Raw genomic sequence first — 12,170 nt, 5'->3', positions numbered from 1 at the left:
GATTGAGTGAAGCTTCCATATAAACAACCTAGCTGTAAAAGTGTGCCCATGTCAAGAAATAAGTACTGTTTACTTTAATCTCTACTGTTCTACATACTATGTCAATTAAATAAAAATTGTAAAACAAAGCAAAAAAAAAAAAAAACGTTCTCAAGAGACAAAGCAATCAGCATAACCAGCCTCAGAGATTAATTAGATGTTGAATCCATCAGGTACAGAATTTAACATAACTATGATAAATACATGAAACGCTTTACTGAAAAATATGGAAAACATGAATAGATAAATAGGGGATTTCAGTAAAAATGTTAACTATTAAAAAATCAAGTAGAAATGCTAGAAATAAAAAACAGCAACATAGCTGAAGAATGTCTTTGGCAGTCTCATCAGTAGACTTGAAACAGCTGAGAAAGAAATCAGTGAAAGTGAAAATAGAAAAAAAGTGATCCAAACTGAAACACAAAGACAGAAAAAGAAAAAAACACACGCAAACACACTCCAAAACAGAGCACTGAATAACTGAGGGATAGTATCAAAAGGCCTAACACATATCAGATTGTATTTCCAAAAGAAAAAGATAGAAGATAGGGTAGAAAAAAATATTTGAAAAGATAAAGGCCAAAAGTTTCTCCCAAATAATAAAATATGTCAGACCACATGTCTAGGAAGCTAAGAGAACCCTAAAGATCTCTAATCTTTATCTCAGATAAATATTCTTTCAACACACACACACACACACACACACACACACACACACACACACACACACCTCTCCAGACATTTCATATTTAAACTGCTGAAAAACAAAGACAAAAAGAAAAATCTTGAAGTCAGTCAGAGAAAAAATACAAAGGAGCAAAGGTAACAATTACAGCAGACTTCAGAAACTGTGTAAGTCTGAAGACAAAGTGGCATGTTAAAACTGTTGAGAGAAATAAAAAATAATAACTGTCAATCCACAATTCTATAAACAGTGTGAATATCTTTCAAAAATGAAGGATATTCACTTTTCACACAAAAGCAGAGAATTCATTACCCAGAAGCCTTGGACTATAAGAAATATTAGAGGAAGTTTTTCAGCCTAAAGTTCTACATACCAGAAAGAAAGCTGAATCTACAAAAAGAAATGAAGATTACAGAAATGGTTAAAATAAAGATAAACATAAAAGACTTTTTCTGCTTTTTAATTTTTATAAAAGATAATTGATTAGCTAAATTTTTAAATTGTAGTAGTGAGAATAGAAAAAAGAGTGAGTATAGGGAAACTATAGTAGCTTTGTGAGTTTGTGGCATATGTAAAAGCAAAATGTATGACAGCAATAACCACAGCACACCAGTTGGGACACCACGCAGTGAACAGGTAGAATACACCTTGAATCTAGTCTGTGATTAGTTTAAGATGTATGTTGAAAATCTCTATTATGGTGGCAGTTATATGACTGTATGCATTTGTCCATACTCATAAAGTTGTACACTTAGAAGAATTAATCTTACCAAATATATATTGTATCCCAATAAACCCTGCGTTTTAAGCAAGGATATTCACATGCACAACTTACCTTTTTACGCTCTTACTTTTCTTCTTTTGGTGGCATCACAGTTCATTATCACATGAATGATAACGAGTAACCATCTTTCTGTGTTGTCTAATTTTAACCTTGCTTCTTACCTTATATGACTCTGAAGTTCTTATTTCTCACATCTGGTGACTCTATACATTTGAATCAGAACAAGCATACACACACACACACACACACACACACACACACACACACACTTCACGCATACCCTAAGGAATTAAAATGTACATAGAGCCATGGAGACTGTAAATGTACCATAAACATTCTATGTATAAGATGTAGGTATCTATGTATAAGGTGGCAAAACTGACCTAGATCACGTAAATGTTAAGTAATCGTACACTACAGGATGCAATTGAGGTAGCATAAACAATATATTTCAGTCTATATCGTATCACCGTCTATAGCTTATTGATTCTGTTAATAGATATGATCAAAATGGTTTGAAAAGGTTTGGTCGTGAATACTGGCATTCTTTCTATTCCCTGTATTCACCAAGGTTCTTTCTGTTTTTAAGACCTGTCCATATGCTATTTCTACTACTCAGTTTCTATGCTATGAGTGCTTTATTTAATGTATTATTTAATTATTTTTGTTTTTAAAGAGATAGGTCTTGTTCTGTCACTAGGATTGGAGGGCAGTGGTATAAGCATAGTTCACTGCAGTCTCAAGCTCCTGGGCTCAAGTGATCCTCCTGCCTTAGACTCCTGAGTAGCTAAGACTACAGGCTTATACCACTGCACCTGGCTAATTTTTTCTTTCTGATTTTTTGTAGAGATGGAGTCTTGTTTTGTTGCCCAGGATGGTCTCTAAGCTCTGGCTTCAAGCAATCCTCCTGCCTTCATCCTTCAAACATTGGGATTACAGGAGTGAGCCACAGTGCAAGGCCCTATAGGCTCTTTTATGCAAAGTTTAAAAAGCATCCCCCATTCCTACCTGGGCAGATGCATAAGAAAAGAAGCCCCTCTGGGTAGATGTAGTCCCAAAGTTGCAAGACTTGGCAAAAAAAAAGACACCCTTATCAGAAGCCCCTTTCTCTGGGCTTATGCTAGGACACCTTTACACAACCTATGTGTAGAGGACCTGTGATTAGTTGGCTATAAGGATCAGCCTAAGGACAGCAATCTAGTTTTTGAGTGACAGGCCTGGGAAAAAGGAGCACTGTGATTGTATAGAATATTACGCAAGGTTGAGAAAATGTCAACTCTCCATATTAAAGAGTAGAAGTGTACCTGTTCAGTGTAATAGGGCTACTAAAGCACCCCATCCCCAAACCAGCCCTTAACACTATCCATACCTCCACCTAGAATGTATTAACATCGTCCTCCACAACCATACCTTTTCTTGGTTACCTTGTATTTATCCTCCTGGTAACAGTTTAACTGTCACTATCCCTTTCCAGAGAATGGGAGATCAACACAGACCTTTCTATCTAAATTAAGCCCCTCCCCTCCTGCTTTATGCTTTTATAGCACTAAGAATTTTCTTACAGATCATATATCACAGTTAAAATTATAGTCATCCCTGAGTATCTGTGTGGGATTGGTTTCAGGGCCTCCTGCGGATATCAAAATCAGGGGATGCTCAAATACCTGATATATAATAGCATAGTATTTTTTTTTTGCATGTAACCTATGTATATCCTCCAGTATACTTTAAATGATGACTAGATTACTTATAACATCTAATTCAATGCAAATACTATATAAATAGTTGTTACACTGTATTGTTTAGGGAATAATGACAAGAACAAAAGTCTGTACATGATGCAATTTCTTTTAGCATTTTTGATCCAATATTGGTTGAATACATGGATGTGGAACCCACAGATACAGAAATATACAGTTATTTGTGTGCTTACTTATGTAATGTGTGGCTCCCCCAGCATCCCCCACACATATCACATATACATACTTAATCACATACCTTTTCAACCATAAGCCCCGAAAGAGCAAGGAACTTGTCAGCTTTGTTCATCATTTTATTCCCAGAGACTATCACAGCACCTGGCGCATACTTAGTGTTTAATAAGTAATCATTAAATAAATTCAGATTATTTCTTGTTAGATTCTTTAGAAAATTTTATCATACTTGTGCACACTCAAGCACCAGAGTATGATATAGAATGTTATGGAAAGATTCCTTTTAATAACATTGAGTTTTCAGCTGAATGCGAGTAATTAGAATGGTATGGATGCATACTATAAAACAAGTGATATTTTATTTGGGTATATCTTATTTGAATTATTTCCATTTTCCATTGGTGACTTTATTTATTTTCTGCTAATTTTTAGATGTTATGTTTGGTTGGATGTTTCAGTATAGATTAGCCAATCCATTCCTTTTGTGATAATAAACAGTAATTCTTACAGATGTCACTGAGCTATCTAATTTGTTTTATATTTCAAAGTGAAATGCCACATTTTGGCATTATTTGATTTGTTGTGTCAATGACTGACTCACAATCTTTGTTGTCATTAGAAAATGAATGAATCTGGGGAGAAATGCCAAATGTGGGTGAATGGGAGAAAGGAAGCAAAACACACTGCCATGTGTGTACCTATGCAACTGTCTTGCATGTTCTGCACATGTACCCCAAAACCTAAAATGCAATAAAAATCTTTTTAAAAAAAGAAAATGAATGAATAAATAATGTAAGTCAACTTACCAAATAGATTCTGCCATAAGTACCAAGGCCAATGGTTTTATCTAGTGAGAATATTCCAGTGGGATCCTGCAAAAAAGTAAAACAAAAGCTGTCAGTTTTCTTAGGAAATGAGGCGATCATTCAACTATATTAAATGGTATTTCCAATCTGCCTGGTTCCATTAGATTTTACATGGGAAGAACCTAGGTTTCATTTACCAAAAAATAGACATGTCACAATCCCCTTGAACTGAGTATATTCATTTATAAAAAAGAAAAAGTAATATGGACATTAAGTAGTCATGTAATTATTTATCATCAAACTGTAAAACTCACACAATTATCTAAAGCTGAGGCATATTAATGATGTAATTAGAAATATAAAATAGAAATAAGCTTATTTATTTGCAATGGAAGTATTCTTTTAATATTGATCTTTTGCGTGATAACCAGACAAGCAGAAAATTTAACATGCAACATTGATGACTAGATGTTCGATACAAAGTCAAGATTACTTGTTTGAATTATAGGTTGATGCAAAAGTAATTGCGGATTTGGCATTAAAAGTAATGGAAAAACCGCAATTACTTTTGCACCAACATGTAGCAGCTCTTAAGAAAGAAATACCATCTCTGAATATGAATAACGAAGCGAGATCATGATATTAAAAGAGCATCACTTTAAGGAAACTAGACAAATTTTTTAAAGTTAAGCTTTGCATCTGCTGAATACCTTTTCATGGCACAAAGTGACATTTTATGTGACTTAACCCTAAATGTGGCATCATAGGAAATAAAACATACCATGTTTTGGGACAGAGTTGCGAGGCTTCCATATTTATCTTCAAGCATTGTTTTCTTACTTTTAAATATGAGTACTCACCACAAAACATGGTTTCTTGAATTTCATCACTGAACTTTTTGTCTAGCGGCCTATTTTCCTGTTTTAGCAAAACTTATATGAGGCATGAATAGATGCCAATTTATACACAAAATGGTAAAAACATTGGCACATTCTTGGAAATTCACATACCTTATAGAAATTTATTTTATTTTATATACACAAAAGTTATTTAATCCTGTTTGAAAACATTTTTATTGCTGTGACAAATATAAACTAAACAGGAAAACTATTGAACATATGCAACATAGATGAATGAAATTATAAAGTCCTTAAAATTTCCATGATATTTGTGTAATCTAGCAAAACTGTTACAGGAAAATGACACAGCTTTGAGATTACATCATTCAATAAGTATTCAACTGGACAGGGTCAGAAGACTTGAATTTTAGCCCCAGCTCTACCATGAACTATATGACTCTGGGTAAATTATTTACTCTCTCTGAGATTCAGTTTTCACATATATAAAATAGAAGTGTTGTGATAGGTGATCTCCAAGCTCTAAAATTCTACAGATATAAATCATAGCCTATCAATCATTCTAAAATCTAGATGTTCCCACTGAATTGATAAAATTATTGTTAGATAAAGCAGCAGCCTAGCAGCTTAGTCTTTCAAAATGCTCATCAAAGTTAAGATCATAATACACACAGTTATCATTTCAAACAAATAGTTCAGGAAATATATTCCCAATGAAAATGAAATTTATCTAAAATGATAATTTTTAGAATCTAAGGAGTAAAAATGGATCTTTATATTATCCTTATTATTAAGTATATCACTCATGTTATAACTAATTGAAAGATTCATGAGAGACAAGCCAACAAAAAAGTTACTATGGACTGACTTGAAGACTTTTATCACTGTAGCAATGGAGAAACAGCCTTTGGCCATCTGTCAAAATAATCTAACATGTTAGCTGATTCCTATTGGTAAACTATTCTTTGCTATATTTAAGGCTACATTTTAGCCAGAAAAGATACCACAGATTAGAGAATTAGTGGAACATCTGCACAACCTTTATTTGTGAATCTTTGAGCACAGTCTTAGATTTCTTTATTTCTTTCTCTAGTCCTCAATCACATAAATACCTTACATTGACTTGAATATAGTTATGTAATTACTCAAAAAAGACACCAAGGAAATGGACTAGAGTAATTAAAGGACTGCAGAAATTCATGGAGGCCTCATATCTATGTTAGGAAACTTGTTTTCTGCTTGCAAATGACCAAACAGTCTTAATTATTTTCACACTCATGCTTAATAAAAGAAAAATTTTAAAAATTCCCTCTGAAATGCAGCTCAACTTTGTATTCATATAGTCTAAGACTATATTGTTTTCACGAGTTGTATATTCTAGTTTTTGTTCCTGATCTCCATGCTACTGTCTTTCAAGACTATATGTTTAATTGAGAAAAAGAGGAGAAGGACTATGCTTAATATAAGGTTAACAATGCCAAATTCCTCATATCATATTTTGCACTTATAGTCAGAGCAAGTTTATTTTGGATTTCCAAGGAAGGGAGCATTGAAAAGGAACATTCTTTTTGGTCACTGTGAAAATAAAAGGTCCACATCAGAGAGGTCTCCGCAATCATTTGGTCCTTTCCTGGGCCTTGCCACCTTGAGATAAGAAAACCAGAAGAGGACAGATACTCATATCTGTGACTGCTATATCAATTTGGAGATTATTTGGGGTTTTGGTATGTTTTGATGTCCCATTTGGGTACATAAAATGATCAGTAAAGAATAAACTAATTTCTAAAGCTTGTCTTACAATAAATTACTAAAAATCTAAGTATTAAAACATTTTTGAACCATAAACTGTTAGACAAACCTGTTGTACTTTCGTTATCTCTTTCTATGCATCTAAATTATGTCCTGCAGTTTAAAAGTCCTAGTCTGGCTGCCCACTGAAATCGCAAAATTTTTGGGAGTTGTTTCTGTTTCTTGATTTCAGGGGCAGGGAAGAAAGACCACCTTGATGGTTAATTTTAATAAAAGCCAGGAATGGGAGTAACTGGAAGGAAAAGAGCCACTAGAAGGCAGTGTTAACTGGTCAAGGGAGAGAATTTCAAAGCAGAGGCTGATCCGCGGAACCAAATATGGCAGAGATTAAGGAGAAAAGGGAACCAAAAATGATCAACAAGAGTAGGAAGAAATTTGAAATTTAGGATAGTAAAGGAGAGTGAGGAATCATGCTCCAGCAATCAAGCTGCAAAAAGGAGACTGCACAGTACCTCAAAGGAGATGGCAGAGGCTTTTCTCCTTTTATTTGTAATATTAGAAATAACAATTTTATGAAAATAAAATTGAGAGAGAACATGAAAGGGATAGGCAAGATGAGTTCCAGAGTGAGTTGCTGAGATAGTTGGAGGGATGGGCTTCAGAATTTACGTAGATATGATAAAGGGAAAACCTCTTCCTCTAGACCAGTGTTTCTCAAACTGTAGACTGTGTAGACTCTCACTACATGTGAATCATCTGAGTAATACTATTAAAAATACGGATTCCTTGGGCCTACCATGGAATTATGAAATCAGAATTTCTGATGATGGGTCCCAAGATCTTGAAATGATTCTTGATTTTTTGTGCACTGTTCTTCTGCACTAACATATGAAAACCACTGCTCTAGAAACCAAAGAAGAAAAACGACTGAGAAAATAGACTGATGTACAGTGTTATGTGGAGGTGATGCTTTACATGTAATTGAGGATTATGCTAAATGTTTCAATCATTGTTGACTTAAATGAAGGTAAAATTGCTTCTAAACAGGGGACTAAGTAACTTGGTAAAGTGGGAAATTTATCATGACCAAATGTGGACAGCAGGCCCAATCTGGGTGGTGGAAGACTGGGAGAGTTGGCAGTTATATTTAAATATAAATCTAATGTATTTCAAATATAGTTTTTGGATCTTGTGCTATTTCAGATAACCTCTGCCACTACTATCCTCAAGGCCTGTCTAATCCTGACCCCAATATAGATTAGGACTACACATGGCAGTGTCAAATACCAAGGCCACAGCCGTGAGGAATGTCATTACCATACTGGGCACAGAGGGCAAAGGGGACAGTCATAGTGAAAGACATGACAAATTTGGAGAGGAAGAAATAGTTTCCAGTCTCAAGGACACAGGCATACTAGAAATAATATATACATATTATTGTGTATATGTGTGTGTATATATATATATACATATATATATACACACACATATATATACACACACATATATATTATAAAAGCAAGCATATATATATATATATAGAGAGAGAGAGAGAGAGACATCCATGCGCATCCCTAGGCATTGCTGGTGGGCAAGGTGAATATATATACATATATATACACATGTAAATTACAAAGATATATATATATATGTATATATATATATATAAAGACATAAAGCTTTGCACTTATCTTTTCAGAAAGGAATCACAAACAACAAATCTCTGCACTTTCCTTTTTGTTTTTTCACCTATAGAAAATATTTATTCAATAGAAAATCAGAAAATTACTGTAACCCATGAATTAACAAACATAATGACATTGATCTATTTTAATTACATTGGGTCTCTTATTTTATGTCTCTGACTTTAGAGCATTATCCAAAAAAGTTATATCATTGTATAAAAGATTTTTTTTATTTTAAAATTTACATAATTTTTTCACCCTTTCTTGTTTCCCAAGCTTTCACTCCTGCTTACTATTTTAGGTTTAAAAATAATATCTAATAGCAAAAATACCAAATAACCTTCTACCACTGTCTTTAAACCTCAATTTGTATAGCAAGTCTATCCTCTCTCAAGGGTCTTTGTTTTGTGGTCATTTAGTTGGCTAGTCCTACAAAAAAAATAATATATCAATCTTAAACTACAGCCGTATTTAATTATTATTCAACATTCTGATTTTTTTTTCTAAGTTTCAAACTCCAGGGTTTGAATCTTCCCTCATTGTCTGGCTGTTGCCAAACTGGCATAATTGGTGTTTACAGATGCCAATTTTCTGACCTTCACATATGTCCTATGGAGGATAATTACTGCAAGGGATACCATCATATGCAGGTTTCTTTACTTCTTTACTGCTTTGCATCAAAATACAAACTTTAACAGAACTGATTCAGATGTCTCTTTACCTTTTCATTTGCTTTTACTTCTTCAAAGAGTCAGAAAATAAATCAAATGTAAAGAAACCCCAAATCACTGAAATATATAACTCAGTGACCAAAGCAACAATAACTTTCCCATGTCTAAAAATTTGATAGTAAAGAAACTTCTAAAGGGCATGCTACTTCTCCCAGATTTCTTAGGGTTTGAATCTGGGTGTTTGAGGATAGAGGGAGAATTACGCATAATTTGCTAAGAGAGTGAAGAGCCACACATGAGGCAAAAGGGCTCAGGTATAAAATTTAGACATTGTTAGAAACTGAGGATTTTATGAGACTTTCATGAAGTCTGTAAAATGAGCCCAAGTACCAATGCCCTGAGATTTCGTATCTTCTCACTACTCCCCTTACATTAAAAACCAACCTTATCTTTCCACTTTTCCCACACACCCACTCCACCAACCTCCAGGAAACTCATATTCCACTGAACTGCAATGTAAAGATTGTAGCCTTTCCTCTTATCTCCTGGACTCCACCAAATTCTTATGTCCCAGGACCATGACCCGGTCAGTAAGTCTGGGCCATTTCCCCCCATTTTTTTGTGTGGCAATAAAACCTTTTCTTCTTTTTCTCTTTGGGTTTTGAATTCCCTGCCTTATTATTTCTATGAAGTATTTCCCATTTACCCATTTAGTCATATTTAGAAGGGAGTTTATTTCAGTTTGCCTCCCTGCCTGCATCAGTTTCACGTATCTGCCCTAGTTTGCTTTTTTTTCTCTTTTCCTAACCATAGGCAGAGAATGTTGGAGGAAGGGTAACGTTTTATTCCTTGGTTTTATACTTTTACTTGGGTGCAAATCTAGTCTGAATATGAAAGTTCTGCTTAGAAAGGAAACCACCAATTGAGGCCTCCATAGTCCAGAAATCTCATGTATGCACACTGAAAGGAAGAAATTCTGGGTGCATGCAAAATGAGAAAAATATTTAATTTCAAAAGTTCTTTGACATATTTTATGAAGCTGCATAATTACAACACTAATATCTGTAATTCACATTTGCATAGACTATTTTAAATGGTAGAGAACAATTTGGTAAAATGTTACCCATGTGTACCACCTTACCTCCCAGATACAGCACCTAGTGTAAAATGATATAGGGAAGGCTTTGGAAACACCCGATTTTTGAGGGAGGTAGGCTTCTGTCATCATCAAAAACACATTTTTTAAATGTCAAATGTGTGTAAAATTAAGTCAATCGACTTTGAATAGTCCTATAACCTCAAGGTTAATATTTAGCTTTTCTCAAACCAAGCAGGCCAGTGCGCTGAACTACAGTTGACTGGTGATCATTCCAGCGCGGTGCCTGCTTATTCCCTTTCGGAGAATCCAGGAGCCTTTTGCATTCAAGACAGGGTGCGAGTGAAATGCCAATCTAAAAAGGGAACTCGAAACACTGTTGAGTAGGATCCAATATTAGCCAGAAACCAGATGCCAATGAAATAAACTGTGCTGCCAAAATAATAAGTCTACTAATCACGACGGTGATAAGAGCTTACCAATCTAGTACAACTCTAGAAGAAAGCTGGGCATCCTGGAAAAGAAGAGCTCACAAATGAAACTCACAAGAAAAAGCTAAATCTGGTTAGGTAAGGAACACAATATTAAAAAAACAAAACAAAACATGGAGTGTGCAGAATTCACTCTTTCCCCAAACGGCGTCGAGTTCTTTCACTCTCACAACACTAAATCGGGAACATTGCCCTGGCAAGAATAAGATTTTAGAAAGTGTATTAGAAAATAAGAAAAGTAGGACTTAAACGCTTTAATTTTCTAGTCACTGTCACCTAAAAGTAAAGGTCACCCACCCGCAAGTAGGCATCTCCGACGGCAAAAGAAGCAGCAAACGTCGGGGCGGCAAGATAACAGGGAGGAGTACTCTCAGGAAGCCATTCGAGTTTGCACTTTTTGGCCTCCGTTGGAACAAGCGAGCTAGGACAGGTACCGCAGCTCCGCTAGACAAGGCGGGTCACAAGTTTAAAATGTCCCACTGTTTAGGGTCTGCAACACCCCACTGTCACCTTTTCTGTCTCTCCTTTCCAAGACCCCGTGCCTTTGCCTTTCTTAGGAAATTGGTGAGGTCCTGGTGCCCAGGGGGCGCCTTTTCTGCAAGTCGGCTCCCTGGGTCCCCTCCTGCGCCCGCGGGACACGTCGAAGTCCTCGTCCAGCCCGTTTTGAGAGTTTCCGCTCCCTCCCCAGTGCTCAGAACCCGCCAAAAGAGAGCATTTCGGGGGGCGATGGGCGTCCTCCACTCACCGGCAAGTGGCCCAGATCCGTGACTTCCTTGTCCCTCCAGCCCCCAGGTCCCGCCATGGCTTCGAGCCGAACGGGAGCGGGCGACTGAATTGGGTGCACGCAGAATCTGAGGTGGCAGTGGATGGAGAGTTGAAAGGAGGAGAGGGGAAGGAGTAGGGCGGGAGAAAGGAGTTGGGGGATCGGGGATCCTTGCGTGGAGATAGAGGAGGGGGAAAGTGATATGAAAACAGTTGGGAGTGGAGGGAAACCGAAGTTTGAGAGGCGGTAAACCAAGTTTGGCTAAGGCGAGAAAGGAGCCTGAGAATCCGTCCTGGAGACGAATAAGCTAGAAGGGTGCTCCGTGGCGAGAGCGCTGTGTCTTCCCCGTCAGAGTGCGCCTCTTTCAGGGTGGGGAGGAGGGCGGTGCAAAGAGAGGGGGGCCCGGGAGCAGCTCGAAAGGGATTGGTGCAGCGTCACGTCGCCAGGTGGGCAGCCCGCGGCAGGGAGGCAGGCTAGGAGGGCCACCGGCAGAGGGAGGTGCTGAAGGACTATAACGGTTTGCAAGCACGCCCTCGCTGCCTCCCCCCGCCCTCCCGCCCCCTCCCACGTCCACTGCTGCGCCCGCCGCCCCTGCCCCCGCCCCCGCTGG

General features: G+C 36.9%; 1 protein-coding gene across 5 annotated transcripts in view; it reads right to left on the bottom strand.

Annotated features, from left to right (window-relative positions):
• Nucleotides 1-11,926, bottom strand: part of NRK (Nik related kinase) — a 131,747-nt gene extending 119,821 nt beyond the window's left edge. For all 5 annotated transcript variants that reach the window (XM_078362237.1, XM_078362239.1, XM_078362240.1 and 2 more), the window contains exons 1-2: nt 11,543-11,926; nt 4,249-4,314 (exon numbers count right to left, since the gene is read on the bottom strand). In XM_078362237.1, coding sequence (XP_078218363.1) covers nt 4,249-4,314; nt 11,543-11,599 — 123 coding nt within the window. In that variant the 5' untranslated portion in view covers nt 11,600-11,926. The remainder of the gene's footprint in view (nt 1-4,248; nt 4,315-11,542) is intronic.
• Between the last annotated feature and the right edge of the window lie 244 nt (nt 11,927-12,170).

The sequence above is a fragment of the Callithrix jacchus genome, chromosome X, assembly GCF_049354715.1.
Source record: "Callithrix jacchus isolate 240 chromosome X, calJac240_pri, whole genome shotgun sequence".
In the NCBI taxonomy this organism is placed as follows: domain Eukaryota; kingdom Metazoa; phylum Chordata; class Mammalia; order Primates; family Cebidae; genus Callithrix; species Callithrix jacchus.
The sequence above is the reverse complement of the archived record's forward strand: the minus strand, read 5'-3'. Positions and strand labels throughout refer to the sequence as shown.